General features: G+C 44.6%; 1 protein-coding gene across 1 annotated transcript in view; it reads right to left on the reverse strand.

The window, feature by feature from the left end:
• Rme-8 (receptor mediated endocytosis 8) overlaps positions 1 to 21,171 on the reverse strand; it is a 157,946-nt gene that overhangs the window by 6,025 nt on the left and 130,750 nt on the right. Inside the window, exons 36-45 of the mRNA XM_050171184.3 lie at positions 19,296 to 19,387; positions 18,257 to 18,362; positions 17,611 to 17,685; positions 15,435 to 15,635; positions 13,087 to 13,168; positions 11,266 to 11,308; positions 8,351 to 8,521; positions 6,638 to 6,826; positions 4,700 to 4,834; positions 3,391 to 3,519 (exon numbers count right to left, since the gene is read on the reverse strand). Coding sequence (XP_050027141.1) covers positions 3,391 to 3,519; positions 4,700 to 4,834; positions 6,638 to 6,826; positions 8,351 to 8,521; positions 11,266 to 11,308; positions 13,087 to 13,168; positions 15,435 to 15,635; positions 17,611 to 17,685; positions 18,257 to 18,362; positions 19,296 to 19,387 — 1,223 coding nt within the window. The remainder of the gene's footprint in view (positions 1 to 3,390; positions 3,520 to 4,699; positions 4,835 to 6,637; positions 6,827 to 8,350; positions 8,522 to 11,265; positions 11,309 to 13,086; positions 13,169 to 15,434; positions 15,636 to 17,610; positions 17,686 to 18,256; positions 18,363 to 19,295; positions 19,388 to 21,171) is intronic.

A 21,171-nucleotide genomic window follows, 5' to 3' on the forward strand; every position in this document is an offset into this window, starting at 1 on the left:
AAATGGATTAGACGAGCTCGGCCCATTATAGGCACATAGAAAGAGCACCCAAATCATGGACGAGACAGAATACACATGCCAGACTGACATGGTGACGCCAATAGCAGCAGCATCTGTATTGGCAGCGCTTATGGTAGCGTGAATGAGTTGAACACACACCATCCCATGGCGAAAATGCACATTTTCGACCTGCATTAGGAAGATATTCAAGTGAAAATGGTAGCTCACAATGAACGCCTACAGAATTTACTTCATGCTAATGTGCATCTTTTCTTCCCCCAGAAATTGGTTAGAAGATTGCCTGCGTGATGCAATTACTAAGTGCAAAACAAAAACCAGATTTGCAGCAGCCTACCACCAGAGCTAGCCTTGACAGCATCACTGCCATGTGTCGTTGCAATGTTGTGAACTTGATCCTCTCTTATCTACATGCTAGCTTAATGCATTCTGTTCTGCAAGCGAACAGGCAAAAGAAAAAAGTTATTTAGTAGCAAAACTGGGTTGTAAGATATGCAAATTTATACTTTAGGAGTGGTTTTACGGCGTCAACTCGGAGTAGATGTCACCTTGAAGTGTGCTTTCACAGGGTGCGCTGCTATGAAACTACGTTTACGGCAACATTCTCTGCCATCAGTGTCACCGAAAAGGTAGGGAACACAGCCGCTGGTGAAAGATAAAACGTGGACAATTAGTGCATCTAGGAATGGAGACTTCTTACACAAATGTGAGCATCGCATCCTTTTATTTCTGCGGGTTATACGTGCAGATTTCTTTCTTAAATTCTGGGGCGTTATAATTGGGGGGTGCGGCTTATAAGTGGAAAATTACGTATATTCATTCATTTCGAATACTTCAAAAACACAAATACCGAAATTTGAGCCGAAGCAAGTATTGAATAGCATAATATATTGGATCAAATGTTTGAAAATGTTGAATATTCGCACAAGGCCACCTGTCGCTCGCAATCAAGGGGTTAGTCTAGGTGTGAGCTACCACCTCCTTTGAGATGGTTATGGAGCGGTTTGATAAATGCAGAATGTCAAACTTGTACCGTATGCAAGACGACATGTTGCAGTTCAAAGACAGTGACAAAATTCTGTCTTAGAGTGATGACGATGAATATTAAGTCCTTAATAAATATCCATTCTGTGAAGGCAAATTCCACAGGGTTAAGTCTTTTTCTTATTGCCGGAATTGGAGGCATGTTACATTTTCTTGCTAAAAGATCAGTTGTGCGTTAAGATTTCTACTTTGTTGAGCAGTTCTAATGTAATTTCTATGTTAGTTTTCTGCTCTGATTCCATAAAAAGCGGCTGCGCATTTGATTTAAGGGCATGTTATAATCGGGTAAACACTCCCAAATTAATCAGTGGTGCATCTCAGCCTTCTTTTTCTACTTCTTGTTTGTGCTTTCCAAGTATGCTATACATGAAATAGTTGATGTTCTGATATCTGACGTTCTTGTGAATAGTTCTCACATACAATACACATTTTGCAAACTTGACAGAACTGACTTTAGAATAGAAGGTTTTCAATTTATTCTGCAGCTGTAAGCTCTTCGTGATTCTGAAGCTGCAAGAAATGTTATGAAACTGAACTTTCAATGGACAGAATTGGACAAAAATGGACTGAAGGGGATATCTAAATACAGTTCCTTCCCTTCTAATACACGGTGTTTGAAGAGTTTTCAAAGAGTGGAATAATAGCCGTACACACAAGTTCGGCAATGTAACGCTGCATAGAAGTTTTGTCGCCTCTTACGATACTTCGGAAATGCTCCTAGTGACAGCCCAGCATTTTCAGGACGACAGCACCTATGGGAACCAACCTAAAATGGTATAACTGTTGCTATGCGATAAGGTGAACATAATATGCTACAGTGACGGCTTTCACTTACATAACCTGGACCATACCGAACGCTCTACAGACAGTCCAGAGGTAAAATGCGAGATGCCATTGACTTTCTTTTAGTTCTGACAGTGTTCCACTTCACAACCAATTGTACATTAAGCATCTAACAAAAATATGTTTTCCCAGGCCCTCAGCCTAATTGAGCAGCTAGCTACCCACAGGCCAACTACTCACTTCTAACCCTTGTGCCATCACAATGTGCACAAAAGACACGAAAAACTTAGGTAGCATCGTGGCACAAACACCAACTGGCCTCCATTTCAGTTAAATATGAACTAGTGAATTCAAAGTCAGTGTTGGTACAGTCGACTCCCGTTAATACAAAGTTCACGGCGATCACAAAAATCTTCGAATTAAACGAATTCCCCGTTAAGCACAAAACACAAAAACAGCACTTTATTGGTAGCGAAATTGAGTATTTTCTCAAAGAAAAATAGTCGGTCATCTTGCTCTGCTTCTTGCCGAATCACGCTGCTGAAAGCAAGTTCTGCAGGCTGTAGATATGGCGGAACGCTTCTTCCGTGTTACCTTCAGCGGCAAAGAAGCGCTCCGTGAGAGCAAGGCCCGCAGCTGCATCGGCAGCCTTAGGTTGCGGCTCGTCTTCAACGTCATCGTCGCTTTCCTGGGTCGCTTCCTGGAGCCGAATAATCTCTACAATCTCGTTATCCGTTCGTGCACCGCACGTTTCGACCGCCTTGTCTATGGCGACGTAATCTTCAAAATTGACGTCCCCGAGAGCATCACCAAAATCAGTGCCGTCAAGCTCGCTTGTTGACGCTTCCTCCGATGAAATTGCAGAGGCATCCTTCGAAGAAGCTGCCACAAAACCGCAAGCCCTGAAGCAGTTTGCGATTGTTTCTTCCTTCACACGATCCCATGTTCGCGCTAACATGTGAATGGCACTGAGCAGGCTCACCTCGTATTTTGCAGTTATCCATACACATATACGCTGCAAGCCTAATCTAGCACAATCTTGCCACTGCCAGTATACAGCGCTGCATGCACCTATGGCACTCGCGAGGCCTCTGCGATCGGCTCCAGCCACGCACAGCAGCTGCATCGCCTCCCGCCGGAGCTGATCGCAGAGGCTACGGCAGCTGTAGCAATGTATAATCGCGCCGCTCAAAGAAAGGCGGCGTTGCGGACGGCTGCGGTGGCGATGACACCAACGCGGAGCACGGAGCTGTTGCAGCACTTGAAAAATTGCATTCTCCCAAAGAATGAAGGTCACCTCGAGGATCCTGGCTGAATTTTAACTTCCAATTAAACAATATTACTGGATGAGGACTTCGAATCATCGAGCGATTTCTTCCATAGTATTACATGCAAAACTGACGGGACCAGCACTTCACTTCTAATTAACCGAAAATTCCAATTAAGTGGCCTCGAATTATCGGGAGCCGACTGAACATACCTCGGTGTAAATTTGGAGGTGAATGTTGGTCACTAGAGCTAAAAGAAGTTTCACACAAAACTGACCTGGTCCCCACTGGCCATGTCGGCTGCCATGGCCTTGAGTGCCTGCACAGCGTGCGCCTTGGTCGTTGCGCTGGTTGAGGGCTTGCCCAAAAGGTTGAGCAGCTGCTCCACCAGGCCTCCACGCACAGCCTGTGCGAGAAATGGTCACACAGTAGCAACGTAAAGGCTCTCCTTACAACGGTCCGAAAGAAGACACAATCGCAGCTGCTCCACAAGAGCGGCAGGCAAAGCATTGGGCACTGCCTCCTGTGCTGAACATAGCATTAATAAGATACTCGGCCCTAATTACTCTTGCACTAAAACCATTGGCCTGTTTTCACTCACGCTTAACATGAAGGTGGCACTTAACGAGAAATGTTTGGGTTGATTGATTGATACATCGACTGATTGGTTGAGTGTAACATACCAAAGAAACACTCTGGCTATGAGAAACATTGCAGCGAAGATCACCAGGTTAATTTTGACGTGCTCCCCAATCTAATCACACACGTGGTTTGGATGCCTGAAATCGAACCTCACACTCAGAAGTGGAAAGCCCTAGTAACTTAGCCACTTGGCGGGCCAGTGCATTTTGTTTAGTGTCATCTCGGGACGCAGTACTTGCCTGTATTGCTCAGAATAAATGTTAACATGCTGTGCGCTACAACGCCTGCAATAAATTAAGATTTTCCAATAGGAAGGAATGTTAACACTGTCTGCAGTTAAAAAATGGCCACTACTATTGCATCTGCTGAGAATATCTACATTGTTCATCTAGGCCTTGCCTAAGACAATGGCTACTTTCGTTTTATTCTGGGACGAAATGGACAGGACACTGCATTCAAATGTGATATCAAATGAACTGCTCTGTGAAAGGCCACCTCTGTTCGAGATCAGTGTGCTAACAGCCAGCAGCATGGTCGGTAGTGCAATTTACACAGGACTTTTATCACGCATTTATACGAAACCTGCATGTGGCCAAGGGGTATTTCAATAGAGGAAGTTACAGTTGCAATTTTATCAAAATTTGTGGGGATGACTGTGGCAGAGATTACAGAACGAATGGTGTGCATTCATCAGGACACTACTAGCAGGGCCACCAGATGCATAATTACTGACAGCGACCATTACGACCATTAGGTTCTTAACAAAAAGACAAGCCAGCAGGATACTCTCCCCCTCCTGTTGAATTCACAGCTTGAAATCTCTGCTGAAAGAATAGTGCATATCTTTTTGTGGTGTTATTATTTTGGCAATGTTCAAGACACTCAATTCTTTAAGAGTAGGTCACTGACCACAATTAAAATGCTAAAACAGGCTTAGGGCTCACCTGTTGAACAAGACCAGGCACAGAAGCTTCGCAGAGCCCAAGTAACGTTTGGCAGGCCAGCTGGGCTGACTCGGGGCATGACAAGGACCGGCCCAGGGGGTCCAAGCAGGCCACGCCCACCGACTGCGCGCAGGCCTGTGTGCACAATGTGTGCACAAGGCAGTTTAAAAAGCCTGGCCATGCACTTCACTCACCATCTTCATTCATCGCCACTTCACTCTTCATCTCACCGTCTTAGATATCCGTCAAGAGCACATAACATCAGAGATAGACTGTACAAAGCAAAAGAAATGGCTGCCACATAATATTCAATGTTGATGATGGCTGAGGACACTCTGCACCAACTTGAGCACATAAAAGCTACATGATAGGAGAGGCTGTTACGTGATTTTGCAGCATTGGAGAAAAAAGTGGACTGAAAAAGACAGGGCCGATTGAAACGATAATGCGATGCAGACAGAAGGAACAGCAAAAACGCAATGCTTATCTCGAAGAGTGCGAAAGCATGTGCAAAAATAGGGCTCATTCCTCACCGGAATTGAGGCATGCAGATTGTGTTTAACACGTGACAAATGCCACTTAAACAGCAGTCAATTTAACCTACATGTGTATATAATGATGGAGTCTATCGCTAATGAGCCACCCGCATAAACCAACTAGCAGCAAGAATTTTGTGAGGGCTGCCCATTACCATATCAGCCAGCGGCAAATGTTTGTCATGGCCACATTGCCTAGGCCACTAGGTGTAATCGGTGCTGCTTCATCAGGCGTTGGCAACTAAAGTTATGGATCTATTTCGCAGCAGCTGCGCAGTACTCAGGAAGCCGACAAACCACCTCGGAAATGAAAGCGAGTGCATGGAATGGCAAGAAAGTTGTTCACGGCCGCCATTTTTGTGAAATATGGCCTCTCATTCCCGACGCCACTCCTAGATACACTCCAATCTTATTTTGTAGGTTTGAGCACATGGTGGGTGTGAAAGTGTCATGTGACTAAGGCTCTGACAGCTCGGCTGCATACATATGCATGAGCAGTGGACAAATGAGAAGGAGTGGGAGGGAGGAGGGGGAGGAAGGGCGAGTGTCGAGCAAACTTCTCTGGAACCTTCTGATTTTAGAGTCTTACAGGTAGCAAATCCTGCCAAATTTGACAATGAAAAGGTGCCTGCTCTTCACCGCCAATGCCAACTGCAGTACCAACGCACTAATGATGGCAATGCGCAGAACAGTGATAGAGTCGCATGATGAGAGGTCTGCGCTTTTGTCTGCCGTACAGATTGGCCTTATGATGACCCCCACTGTAAAGATGGGAAAGAGATCCTGTACCTTAAAAAAAAAGAAAGAAAAAAGAAACGGAAAGCAAATCTTTCTTTGCTATAAAATATTGCCATAAGACCCAGGTTCACTATTTGGGTACCTGATTGGCACTCAGTACAACATAATGTCACTAAATCCTTAGCTTCAGAGTAAAATATAACACCCGATTCTATTCAACATCCTATTGATAAAAAATATAGGAGACCTTCACATACAACAGAGCTATAATAAGTGCTGGCCTACTAATTAAGAGTTCGCTTTATAAGAGTAGACTGCATTGCACATCTTGATTTCTATGTACCTAAGTTGTCGACAACTTGCTGCATCCTTATGCAATACTAGGAAACGCTCGAGCGCGTGCATCATTGTGTTTTCTTGCCAATATTTGTAAGCATCAACCTTTGCGATATATTTTCTGATATTCGGCTTTTATTTTTCTTGATTTGATTCAATATTTTATTTGAAATCTATTCGGTATTTGCACACTCCTAGTATTTATTGGTGACGCTTGGCCAACCTTCCCAACAACATGTTTTGATGCATAGCACCAGCCGGTGCCACAAAATGATGTCAATGGGAACGCTGCTATTGTGAAGAGGAGGTGGCTACTCCCGCAGCTTACCTGGCTGGAGCTGGCCTGATGCAGTATGCGAAGGCAGCCGGGAAGGCCCGGCCTACGTGCCAGTGCTTGACACAGCTGAGGAAGGTGTCCCAGCACCGGCAGTCGCTCTCGCAGGTTTGGCTGGCCTTGAAGCACACCGCAGGCGGCCGAGCACAGCAGCTCTAAGGGGCCGCCTTCCTCCTTGTCGGTCTGCATGAGGCCAGAGGCTATGTATCCCCTTCAAACATGCCATGCGGCTTGTTCTTGTGAGCTCTGCCTAGTGGTGGTGTGTAAACGGCCACGGAAATTGAGCTTCAGGTAAATTTAGCCCCTTGTGTATACCAGTGAGGCTGTTGTAATGTAGACAAAGACGCCGCCGACGAAACTAACTAACTAGTTGTACACTACCATGCCCAGTGGATCAGCAGAGGGCATGAGAAACCTGCTCTTTTTCCTCTTTTTTTATGTCGCCGTTAAAGTGAATGTAAGCTGGTCAGCACAGCTTCGAGTTTTTTATTGCAGTGTGCCTCAGGTTCAGCTCGTCATGCCTAAATAGGGGCTGTAGTGAATATCAATGTGCTGAATATAGCTGCACACAGCCATTTTTTATGAGGCCATTGCTGCGTCTGGCGGGACGTTCAGACTTGCTGTGTTCCGTCAACAATGATTAAAGAATACTATTTCTTTTCTCATAATGCTTCTAGGCAATAACTGACTTATGCATGTGCTTTGAGCTGGCAATTGAATTCGTTTTGTGAAAAGGTGCAACATGACTGACAGTACAATAAATGAACACCTAATTACTACGCAATTACGAGGACTCACTATAAGATGCACAAAGCATCCTCCTACAAAATTAATTTTTTTTTTCAATGGAGTCTGCAACACCTTGGAATAAAATTATATAACTGAAACATTTATGAACTGTCCATCCTAATTCGGGACTGAAGGGGATAACCCCTCCAATAGACATGCTACCACTTGGACAGCCATGGATCTGTAGAATTGAGTGATTAACATGTTAGAATTCTGACTACATGGGGTCCATTAATTTGCAGCTAAATTTAAGTAAACGAGTGTTTGGGCATTACACCCCACCTAGTTGTGGCCATCATGCCTGGTAAATGAGCCCATGACCTCCTGCCGGGCAGCAGAACACCACAGTCATCATGGCAAGTCCTGCTTGTTCCAGGCAAAACACAACAGCAGAGGCACTGCCGAGCTGATGAGCAAAACAATTATAACACCCAGCTGTCAAAGTTTTTAGCATACCCTAGTGCTTTGTGACAAGGGGAGACAATTTCAGCATGACTGCCAAGAGCACCCAGCTTTGTGCCGCTGCATCTTTCCCGCTTTGTTCTGCTTTTGTGTACTTGCAACCCTGCACCCCGTAATGTGAAAATGTGTCTAGTCTCCATATTGGGATGCTGGCTTTACCACACAGCTCAGTCACATAGTGGGTGAGCATTCCTGCACTTAGCAGCACAGAAGCGGAGGGAAAAAAAGTTGCATTCTGAATACAAAGCAAGGCGATTCTCAAGTGTTAATAGAGGCACGCACTGAAAATAAGCAATTCAGTATTGAACAGAGTCCATAAACTTAATTAGCAAGTCAGTTTGCAGGCTCAAATCTGTCCTGCTCATCATCAGTCAAATGCAACAGCAGTGATCTCCAACTTGGCCAGCCCCTGAGCTAGCCAGTATTTAAAAGTATTGGATTGCTCCAGCCACGCACTTGGAGGGGCTCCTTGGCAAGGAGGCCACAGATGCGGTCGAGGCACTCGGTGAGGAACTCCTGCGGCCGGCGTAGTGTCCAGCCCGGATTCTGTACGAACAGGCGCACGTAGACACCTGCCACAACCAGCTCCGAGGGGTCTTCCTCCACCAGGCTGAACTCAGCTGGCAGCTGCACAAGAACACACCAAGAGGAATGGGTTCAATGGTGCGGTCTAGGACTCGATTTCACAATGTGCCACATGGTTAACCTGACCTAGCAGCTTAAGACTACAGCATATTCCCACATGCGATACGCATTCTGAAAACAACACTAAAGACTAATAGGTCAGGCTACACTGGTCACCACCTGCAACAGCAACCTAGCTAAGCATTTCTGGCCTGAATTTTGTTTTTGAAGTAATAAATATATATGACAATTAAATACTAGCAGAACCAACCTTGGAATGATATCTGTCAGCGATAGCTTGCCCATTACGACAAGAGACACGCCGCAGATTTTAGTGACAAACGCATCCCTCAGCCACCGCGGCAGACCTTGCAGAGAAAGCAGTACTTTTATTCAGCATTAAAATGCTTTCACTCACAAGTCACAACATGCTTAACCTCATAGAAACGTGCCACAGCTCCAGAGTATGATGAGAGATCTGCAGTGAAATTCGGAGACGAACGTCTCCCGTAATTTCTTTCTTCACTGTCAGCAAGAAGATGCGTGCTATGCGACGTGGCTAGCGTGTCAAGCGTCTCATGGGCTGGCTTGCATGTGTTTATTTAATGTTTTCAGGCATGCATCCACCATCAAATGGTTTGAGCATGGAGCTTTTGTGCAGGGGGGCCAGGGTTCGAAACTGACCATCAGACATTTTTACTTATTTCTTTAAATAATTTCTAGTGGCAACTGGTGACATCTAGTGCCCCAAGTTGACCATAAACGGCCAGAAATTGACAAACCGCAATATGGGGCGAAAAGTCGAAAACTATCGCTTTTAAATTACCAAAGCAATTTTTCATGAGAGCCATCCGTCACAATTCAGTATGTGGTGCAGAGTTTGTAGAGCTTAAAACTTGTAAATTTCAATCACAAGTGTGTGAAGAATGGGCACAACAAACTATTCAAAGCATGTTTGCATGCTGTACCTTACATTTTACATGCTTTAAGTGGCATGCTCCAAAGGTGCAGCTCGGGTACCTAACCTCAGCATGTAGTCACATGTGGGCACACTTCAAAGAGGATTTATTTGCAGTATGAAGCCTACAGTGTACTAGAATAGGGGCAGTGTGCTCACTGCCGCATCCCTGCGCTGCGTTGCCGTGGCACACTCAGCGTCGACTGCTCTGGCACCCACCAGAGGCACTGCCGCCCGTTTCTCCTGAAAACTTCCCCTCTCTTCGGGTGGAGTGTGTTCTGTTGGATTGACGTGCTGTCGACTGCAAGTCCCGCCAGCGTTTTCAGCAGTATCCTCTGTGCTTGCTCTGTGCTTGACGCTTCACTCAATGTGCACTGTGAGTGAGTGAGAATGGCATGCCGCCGTCGAAATTACTACTTTGCACCCGAGCGCAGAACTGGCTACAGCTGCATGAAAGATGCACCGAAAGCCTCTTTTTTCAGCGTTCCACATGATGAAGAACGGCGAAAGGAATGGGAGAGGAACCTCCACCGTGTAGATAAAAGACTGGATGAATCTTGCATGGTCTGCGAGTTGCACTTTGAACCGCGATTCATAATTAGGGACTTCATGCACCTTATAGACGGCAAAGAGGTGCGCATTCCTCCTGAGAAGCCACTGCTATCAGAAAACGCTGTTTTCACGATTCTTCCGAATTTACCACAGTAACTGGAAAGGAAAAGGTGTGAAAATGACGAAGCACCTGCGAAGAAAACAAGCCGATGCGTACTGGACAATAACGATTCGGAGTTTTCACCGGCTGCTCCCGGTGCTTCCGGGATAGACCACGACTCGACGCAAGAGGAGGGCATTATGGCAGAGCGTCAACACTGTCATTTCTTTTTGATTTAAAGACTTTTCAAGTATTGGAGTTCACATCAACTCCCCGACCTTGACGGAGTGCTTTATTGCACGTCGACCTACCTAAAAGAAGGTGTTGTCACATTCAATAAAGTAGTCGTGTTCCTCTACGACAGACAACCCGATGTTTACTGCAAGGTATACATGAGGGGACAACTAATTAAGGAACTCCGCCTGAAATCTCAGGAACAAGCAGAGAACGTGCTGAAACGCGTGGATGGGGCAACGTGAAAATGTTTGCTTTAGTACAACACACTTCCGCACTGCATGCGCCTTACCTGCGAAAAAAAGAAAACGAAGTGGTGGGTAAATTCGGCACGGTGGTGCTGGAAACGCGGATGCGCGGTCGTTGTGGCAAAGCCAGACTTGCAATTTTATCGATCAGCAGGAGAAAACATTCGAGTGCACTAAAAGAAGTTTCGTGCATTGCACGTCGTGCATTTTATTTTTATTAGGGTCAAAACAGCAGCGCGCGATAGCCGCTTTACCGTGACGTGTAGGAAAGTTTCAGGTGACGCTGCGAACCGCGCCACCTGTCGGCGGCGACAGGAAGTGTGTTAAGCTTTACCGCGTTATGAGCACACTATAACTCTTCTAGTACACTGTAACGAAGCCTACATAAATTATGTAATCAGGGTTGCTGGCCCTCTGATTTCTCAGGTTAATTTTGGCTTTTGTTCTTTTTCATGTTCAGCGTTCTTTGTAAAGCATTCTGATTCCTACAAGAAGTGCTGGATTAGAAAGATCTAAAGGACATAAATTTCACTTCTGAAACATCGAAAGGGTCAATTTTGCCAACAGTGGAGGTTAGTAAGCCAGAAAAGATGAAAAAAATTAACAACAGTTGGCGACACCATTTTAAAGAAAAAATAAAAAATAAATGTCCTACCTTGCAATTAGCTTTAGGGTCTTTTTTCTGGAGGTTCCACTGCCTGCAGAACAAACAATTTCATTAAAGACCACTCGCTCATTTAAAAGCACCGACATTTGCACGCAACTCTTCCAGACTGACATTGAGCCCATTTTATGTAGCAAGAACCATTTTTATTAACTGTCCGTGCTGGCTTTATTATAGAGCAAGGTCTCTGCAGGAGGCAAAGAATACTTCGTAGACAATCCATTAAATAAGAAATGGATTTTAATGGTAAGAAGCATGAAAATGTTAGTAGGATGAACATGGCTCTCGTATGCTACCTCATACAAAATATACAATATGAATGCCGATAGAGTCGAAACCCGCAATAGCGAAATCCCGCTACTATGAAATTCTCATGACAACAAAGTATTTTCGTATCCCCGACGAACATTCATAAGATTCAATGTATTTCATACCTTTTGACAACGAAATGTGACTGTACTACAATCACACATTAACAACATTTGCCGCAACGTAACCCCGCATACTACCTACTCAAGCTTGGCTAGCAGGCTCCAAAATGTGCTGAAATGCGATTGTTTTGCGCTAAAATTTCAAAAAATACTATCACATTATACTTGTGCGGGCACTGACATTTTTGTTTACAAAAACAACCAAGTGCCGGAAGTGACTGCGCCGAAAACACAGCATGGCCGCCATACTGTTTGTTGATCGACCATTTGAACCTGCACGCATGTTGCTACCGACATGTGACAATGGTTTTTGCATATCTAGTGCAGTGCATAATGTGCACCTCAGTGACAGAAACGCAGCAAGAACAAGAAAATCCCCGTCCCATCGTCGTGGAATTGTTTGTGGCGCTTAAGATGGCAGTCACAACATGGAGTGCCATGCATGGGGCAGTGATTGAGCCGTCGTCTGGGAATACGCATTCCTTGATTCAAGAACATTGGTCTTGGTGCCACCCAACAGGCATTGCGTGCGGATTCGACGCCAGACGTAGGTTTGTGCAAAGGGTCCGTAATATCAATCGACTGCTTACAGGGAATACTAGATACAATCACTTTTGCGCTCGGCACCAGACGCGTCGGTGCCTATGGGCAACAGCAGGTGCTGGAGAAATGCTGCTGCATGCGTGGAATGCTGTTGCTCTACATCCGTTGCCGCATTGCGCAAAATCTCACAAAAGTGATTGTGTCTCCAAAAGCAACTGACCAAGAATACTGCTCCACAGCAGTGCTACCACTGCTGATTGATGCATGCGGTGCATTTTGTACTGTTGGCAATACGGTTCTAGATCCTCACAAGCTTGGCAAAGTAGGTTAACAGAATTTTGACAGTAAAGTTTTGATCTGCACCGCATTACCTATCTGTGCTGTCTTATTTCACAACAACGAAATTCTTGTGAAGGTAAATTTTTTCGCATTCCCCGCTGATTTCGTTATTGCGAGGTTCAATTGCAAACTGTCATTGCTTTTGCAGGATACACATGGCTGACACACACATTAAACTTGCAAGTTATGTAGCCCGAACGTCCAACAATGCTACAGAGCACAGCAACCACCAATGATGTGTCCAATACACAATTCGTGTGGATAATTGCACATACGTCCCATCAGCATTTCTTGCTTGCAAGCCATTGCCTCGCTGCTCCTTTACTAATAACTTGCTGCAAGGCCACAGGCACTTCAAGTTTGAGTTGCAAGATAACTTTTACTCCAGCCAACCTGCTTTTGCAGAATACCATTCTCCAGAACTGCGCAACTTTACTGATACTAACCACGCAGAAGAGAAATGCTTTCACATCAATATGGGAGTCTTCGCAGCACTCACTCGAGAGCCATGCGGCGCACTGTCTGGCATAGACGTTGCCGTGTTTCCTCCTTCCAGACAAGTTCAGGGTTCTCTTGTTGGGCTGCAGGGTTAAAAAAATTGCCAATTTTTACTTGAAGGGCAAAGTAGTGACAGCAGTAGCAAGGTTAAGCATTGCACCTGATCTTCGTGGACAGTGTTCTAAATATCCCCACGAGTGTATTATATTGTTCTCTCAGTCATGCTACAAGCCTACCACTGGCCTGCCTTCGAAGAGCAGTGATTGAGAAGATAAGCAGTACACCTTAACTAGTTGCAAAGGACATTAGTATGAAATACCTGTTTCTTGTGCATCACTCATACTATTTTTTACTTATTATAGTCTACACTGCATGCAGATTAATGACAAAGGACGAGAAGAACAAAAGAGACGTGGTTTGCACTATGTCATCATGTCCTTCATTCTTAGTCTGCGCATATTGTATACCTATATACATAAACATGTCAAACCGTATATCTTGACAACACATCATATTAATTGTGTTCTGAAGAAAATGTCTATACTTTGCTATTTCTTTTAGGGCATTTTGGCCTCAGTGGCTGGATTGTTCTGCTGTTGAGCATGACTTCTTAGCCATGGCGGCAGCATTTTGATGAGAGTGATATGCAAAACTGCTCGCGTGAACCAATTTAGGTGCGCATTAAAGGGGCTCTGAACCACTTTTTATCGACATTGAGAAATGCATTGGAAGTTAAAATGGGCTATTTCAGAAATACCTTGCCGCAAAAAGTACCTCAATACATGAAAAAGAAGTGGAGTTATTGGCAAGCAAAAGGTCACATATGATCCAATTCGGTGTGCTCCCATTTCTTCTTCAATGCCTTGCATTGCAAAGGCTATATTGGAGCGGAGCATGCCTACAACGCTCCGCCTATTAAACGTGATTGATTTGATTTTGGATGTTCAGATACACACCACTAATTTCGATTTTTGCACCTACAACGCACCAAGTGTAGCCAAACGCGGTTGTCCTCAGTGAGCCGCAGAGCATTCGGTTAGCAGACTCGTTGCAGCACCCTGTGGCAGCCTCAGTATTTATGCAACGTAGCAGACTGCAGCTAGTACATACATTTGCATTGTTCATGACAGGGCTCGAGTGCGTGCTTGCACCGCTCATATGCTCCAATTCGGCTGTGCTGTGTGGTGCGAAGTGGCTTTGTCCTGCACCAGCTTGACCGATGGATAGTAGCCACATCCAACTCATGCATTTTAAATCAATATCAATAGCTGCAGACGAAGTGAGTCTGCCAAGGCATCTAAACAGGTGTGGCCAGGAGTGAGCATGTGCAGGCAAGTGTACGTGTGGTCTGACCTTAAATTTTGTGAAGTTCGAGACTAGTTGAGTGCTCAAAACTAGTCGACATTAGTGAGACCCGAAAGTTACGACACCGATAAGCAGGGTGGCCAAAGTTTAATTTCCACGCATGCAGCCATGACCAAATGCCAGCAGACGACAGTCGGCTTGTTCCGGAAGTATGCAATTCTTTTTTGAAATTCAAAAGCAGATTTTTGCTTACTTCAGCCTGTTTATTAAACATCGACAATAAATATATGCAGTAACTGTAGGAAGAAGCACACTGATGCAAACACCCTTCTTCACTGATGTCAGTTATAGGCCAACAGCAGCTGCACATTGGAATCTGCTCTATTATGAATTAAAGCAGCCCGAAAAATGTGAGGAGCATGCTTGTGTTGAAAAGAGGATTTGAGACAAAGGTAACTGTGCGTTCCTCTTGTGAGATGCCCGCGCTACGCACGGTTGCAAAATTTTGCTGTGGTGTTCACAGCAACATATACTATCCACAGATGGTGTTTTTTCACCAAGCCCAAGGAGTGGTTCAGGACCCCTTTAAGGAAACCCGATGAGTCAAAATTAATCTGAAGCCCTCCAATAAGACATCTCTCGTAGCCTCAGTATTGCCTTGAGATATTAAATGCCTCCAATCAGAGAATTTAGCAGCCTTTCTTTATGAGCCCTGAAACATATATGACACTAAGAGTACTTGAGCTGCAAAAGAGATCAGGGCTCGTATTCTTGGTCAATCCTTTTCGGGGATATGATCCCGCTCACGAGATTTTGCATGACTCAGCACCAGACATGTTGTTGTCCACAAGCAAGTTGTTATCCTCGCTGTCTTGGTTCAGTGGCAGGTACACGGTTGCTTGCAAATACTGATGTGTCCGGCGCTGAATCATGAAAAATGTCGTGAAAGTGCTTGTATCCCCAAAACTGATGAACAGACGACACTGCTGCAGTGTTTGCCCATGGCCTGGGGTGGCTTGCCAGCTAAGTATGAGACACACCCACCTTGAAACAGGTGTAGGGCCTCCTTGGGGCCTTGGCGCATGGCATCCAAGAAAACGGTTGGCAGGAAGCGGCCAGCTGTGCTGCGCACCAGTGGGCCATGAAGCTTGTCGGCTGCCATCTTGGCCAGCAACTCCCCCGCTCGCTCACGCAGCGTCTCGTCTGTGCCATTGCACCACTGGTCCAGCAAGTACACCACCGCACCTGCCACACACATCATGACTGGCTGGTACCTGGCAGTTTTGCACAGACATTGGTCAAGCGTGCCTCAATTGAACACCACAGTGCTTATACAGGAAGCATGGATGAAATCGGGCATCTAAAATGTGGATACATCAAATTATGGCATAAATACAGTGGAACCTCGTTCAAGTAGTGAAAAAAAAAGAAAAAAAGACATGAGAAAAGACATACTAACCAGGAAAACGTATGATCCAAAGAAACTAAAAAAAAAATGAGACTCAACTGTAGTTGACATCTATGTAATGCGAAGTCTCGCACGAATCTTGGGCACGCGGCACAAGACGTGTTTTGATGTTTCCTATTGCGTAGTGTTAAGATGGTGACCAGAAACCACAATGAAATCAAGCTGGTAGGAGAGGCCAGATGCCCCCGGAGTGAAATGCAATGCTCACATTGCACTGCCTGCAGCAATGAATGGTGCTGTGCTTGGGTTATCGCGTACTAAAAGTGTGCAATACACTTCGGACAGCACTATGGCCCCTGTGCTGTAAAACAGATAGGTGAAGGTACTTATTGCAATAGGGTAGGCGGGAATAGCTGTGAATACCGCATTAGACAATCCAGGAGGAGATTTCCTGGTATCAGCATAAGAAATTGAGTATGTACCAGCGTACCAAAATAAGAAACTGAGTACACGCCAGCGTTTTCACGTGAGATGGGCCACCGAGTATTAATGGGAAGATTATGCGTCGGATGGCTACTGTTCTCAATTGTGCGCACCTTGCGCCCTTTTTCTTGTTTACATGGGATCTAGCGGCACAGAAACATACCATACAATTGCAGTTTAGCAATTTATTGAATGTTGGTGGTGAAAGAGCGTGTTTTCCAGGAACACATGAACCAGTAAAAAATAAGCATAACTGAATTGGGTAATTTTTTGTGTTCTTGAACGTGAATGTTGCCGCCAGGAAACCGTACACAACGAGATTGTATCAACAAAGTTCCACTGTATATTAATGAAACCAACACTGCAATATACCAAGAAAAAAAAGACATTACTTCGCCAGGTCTCTAATAGCATTAAAGTTGCCAATTACCTCTAAAGGATGAATGCACCAATTTTTGTGCCACAATTATGGTATACACTAGGGGTGTGTGAATACCAAATAGTAGATTTGGAATCAAATATCGAATCAAACCAAGAAAAAAAAGCCGAATACCAAATTTCAGAAAATTTAAGACAATATTTTAGGCTTCCTAATTTCAATGTGGACTAAGTGCTCGCTTGCGCGGGCGCTGCATTTTGAAAGCGATCTGCAATGTGGACAAAGCATGTGCCCGTGTGGTTCTCATCTTCAAAGCGATCTGTGATATGGACAAAGAGCGCCCAGTGCCGGTAGCTTAGTATGCACTGCGCTCTCGACGTTTAGTTCATGCTGAAGCAAGAGACAGCCCGAAGGTCAATTCATTCACTCCTGCTGCTGCGCTTCCTCACTCCAATGTCTTGATAGCAAGTTTCCGCGGTCATTTAGCGAGATAAAACTACTATCCTTACTTCGCATACCTGTCTACTAATTTGCTATCGAAATCTATGCTTCGCCTTTCGGGCGCAACTGCTACCTTTTTTTTTTTTTTTTATCTTGGACGTTCGTCATTCACTCTTTGCAATAACGTTGTTAGACAACACAACCAATGTTTCGGAAGTGAGCGGAAGTGAGCCATTTCAGATATTATGGACTTCGAATAAAACATAACTTTTTTGTCGGATTACCAGGGTACATTGCAACGAGTCAACTGTGTTGGATAAAACATAGGTATTTCCACGTCTTGAAAGCCATTTCATTATAACAGGATTCGACCATACTATGTTCACATGTCAAAATTATGAGAAAAGGTGCCACCAAGCAAGCAAAAACCAATAAGTTTCTGTGACGCTCACCACAGAGAAGACAGCTGCATCCGGAAGCTTTGGTGATAATCAACAATCAACACTCACCTTTCGCAATGGCCTCCTTGACGAGACGGCTGTTGGAAACCAGCGGAAGAAGTGTGTCCAGCACCACGAGCCGCTCTGAAAAATCAAGAAAGGATCGCCAGGTCATACCAAGGGCAGTTTCAGGGCTATATGGGAATTGGAATTGGAATTGAACATTGGAATTGGAATTGGGCAGCAGCACTACATTCAGGGCCTTTACAACATGATGTACACGCAGCTATGAATGTTTTTGATGCAGTAACGTTGTAGATGGACTGCACACAGTATGTAGGCATTCGTCTGATGAAAAATGCTCTACCAATGGCAGAGAATTGCACTCGTAATGCAGAAGATGTGGGTTTGTCTCTCACCTGCGGTAAGATTGTCCTTTCATCCACTTTCATTTATTTCCCTTCTTATTATTCCAACATTTCAATTTTAAAAATGCAGTTAGTTTCCCCAACAGCTCTCCCTGTTTTTCTTGGCTGTTGTTGGCTTTCAAGACTCAGTCATAATAGACAATTTTTTCTTTAAATAATGCCACTAAAGTTACTTGAATGCCGACATTAAAAAGAAAATTTGCAGTACTAGTGCATTCAAAGAGCAATTTCCACAGTAACTACCAAATAAATTACGCACAGTGCCTCAGAAACTTAAAGCAACTCACGTTCAGCCTCCTTGAAGGTGACCAGCACCAACAGCAAGTTGACAAGCACCTCCGAATTGGCAATGTCGCTTACACACTCTTGGCTTCCCGTCAGCGCTTGGATCACCTAGAATCAAGTGACAAGCAGACTGTCACTCTAGTTGGCAGGCAGATCAATACAAGAATATTTTTAAGTCAGAATTAATTTATGGTATTTATCGTCTCAAAGCAATACAAGTGCTCTATGAGAGATGCCACAGTGGGAGGCTTGGGATAAATTTCGACCACTCGAGGCGCTGTAACCATTTAACTCCTAAAATCTTTCCTGGAAAAATGCAAATGATTTCCCCCAATTTCTTTTTTACTTCCTTGATGTTTCGCATGTAGCGTGCTCATTGAAAAAATATTAGGTGTATGTTCTACTTTTTTGACTCAATGAAAACCTGAATAACAAACCTTGCTTTGAGTAAGCATACAATGCATACAAGCTTTCAATAATGTTCTCTCAACACATGACAGCAGAACAAATGCAAACTGCAAAACAATAATTCACAAGTGCCCAGTATCAGCAGTAGGTGGTAGAATGAGCAGACGAGCATGACTTGTTCACGGCAATTAAACGCAATGGAAACTGTGGCATGGACAAGTAGGACTCGCCCTTGGCGATATTGGTACAAACAGCTAGAACGAGTACAGATCTGGCTTGGTAGTTGAATGGTTAACATGTAGGGCTGAGCTAAGCATTCAGAAACCCATACAGTAGCTTGCTGTAAGAGCAGAATTGAAAAAAGGTTCTTGGAACATGGAAGCTGAAAAATAAATTGTTGTTCTGTCCCAGCCTAAAAGCATGCAGGAAGCTTGGAGTCTACAAGTGTGCTCTGCAGCAAAAACAAGTCCAATCCTAGTGTGATCACGAGGGTTGCAATGTGGGCTTGTTGGTAATGCAACTTCAAGGGGTGTACGGTAGCGCGATTAAAAGACAGGACAAAAGAAGACACACAGGGACACACACGGTGCTATGGCTAACATGCAGGGCTGTCATATGTAGTGTGATGCTGACCTGCACGGTGACTGCTTGCAGTCCCCTGCAGCCATCCAGGCTGAGGAGGCAGAACAGCAATCGGAAGTGGCCAACACACAGGCTCTCCAGGCCTGCGCAACCAGAAAACAAGCATAAGCAAGTCTTGTAAGTTGAACCTCTGTATAACAAAGTCGGTAAAATCGGCAATCTTGCTTCATTATATCGAAATTTCTTTATACTGAAATTCTACCTTTTATGCAAATAAGTACAGTCGCCAATAGATTTTTCTGACACAGAAGGGGTAGCAAGGTTTTCCATATTGTTATACAATCGAAAAAAGCAGTGTGTATGCGTGTGTATGCATGTACGTGCATGTTACATACCTCATCATTCACAAGGCCATTGTAAGAGCACTGTCGTCCACGGCCAGCTTGAAAAAGCAAGCCATGGCTCTAGTGGCTTCATTTCTACTTTAGCTTAGGACGTCAGTGTCAATGATGCCATTTGGTAAAAGTCTTTCTTGCAGTCATCTGCAAAACCACGCAAGCATCCTTGCCTATCCTGACATGTTCTAAATTAAAGAAACATGCTGTAAATTGCCTGAGTAGTTAAATGACTTGTATGTATGAGTGACAGAATAAATGTGGAAAGGGTCTGCTCCTAAAATTGAGCCAGGGAGCTTTTGTCAAGATTAAGAGTGCGTACACAAGAGTTACATATGCAGTTAAACCTCAATACGACGAACTTCAATATAATGAAATTCTCAATATAATGAAGTATTTAAGTTTTCATAACCTCTTGTTCATAGAACATGTATCTAGAACTTCAATATAACAAAGTGCATTTGCATGCGATTTCAATATAGGGAAATTTCACTGCCACTGTAAAGGTATGCCAAGACAATAAATGGAAACTTCCGGATGCAGATTGTCACGTGATTGAATTACAAGTGGCTCCTTACAAACACACCTCTCAAGTCACGTGCCGCCTGACAAGAGTGACTGCCGAAGTGTAGCCGCATCACGTTCCGTATAAAGTACAAGTGTGAAAAGATCCTATCACACCTCGCGCACTGAGTGCTTTATGTGCGAGTGAAAGTCTGCCAGGGTGAGACAAAAAAGATGGTGGCTCCATGAGTGCCGCTTTCCTGCACGAGAAAAGGGAAAGAGGGGGGAGAAGCAAGCTCGCAGTAACACAATCAAGTGCGTGCGAGGGGGTGGAGAAGGGAGGGGGCGGGGGGTAAGTTGGCGCACATCTTGTTTTTGGCGCTTGTCTCGGCCATGGCTGTGCATGGCTGTAAACGCAGCTGCACGCATATGCAGCCTTGCACCCTGCTTTAGAGGTGATCTGCTGCGTGTGCAAAGAGTGGGCGTGCCGAGTTGGCGTGGCACCATGTAAACTGTAGTACCGTGTGTTATATATTGGAGGTTGCGTAATCTAATCTCTCTCGAGTTTCGGTGGCCAGTTGGAGAGAGAGGGAGACAAAGCATTCACTCTCTGCTACCGGTGCTTTTCCTGATAGCGTCGTCCCAGTGCGGGCTACGGTCTCAGCTCCAGGGGTGGAAAGCATGCAAAAGCGTGGCTGGCTTCGCTTAATTTGTAGTGCCGAGAAGATATTGTCGGCGTATGCGGCTTGAAACCATATCATTCTTCGCCGACTCCCAGATTTATCGAAATTAATTGTTTTCTCATTCAAATGTGCTTTTTTTCAATTGCCCGATAATTCTGAAAATTCTGCGACCCCTTTCTCTGTAAGAAAAATTTATCGGCGACTAATTATTTGCATAAAAGGTCGAATTTCAATACAACAAAATTTTGATAAAGAGAAGCAAATTGTTTATTTTACCGACTTATTATATTGAGGTTTAACTGTAGTAGAACCTCGCTCAAGCGTTCTCTAAAAAAAAAACGCGAG

The sequence above is a fragment of the Dermacentor andersoni genome, chromosome 6, assembly GCF_023375885.2.
Source record: "Dermacentor andersoni chromosome 6, qqDerAnde1_hic_scaffold, whole genome shotgun sequence".
Lineage (NCBI taxonomy): Eukaryota > Metazoa > Arthropoda > Arachnida > Ixodida > Ixodidae > Dermacentor > Dermacentor andersoni.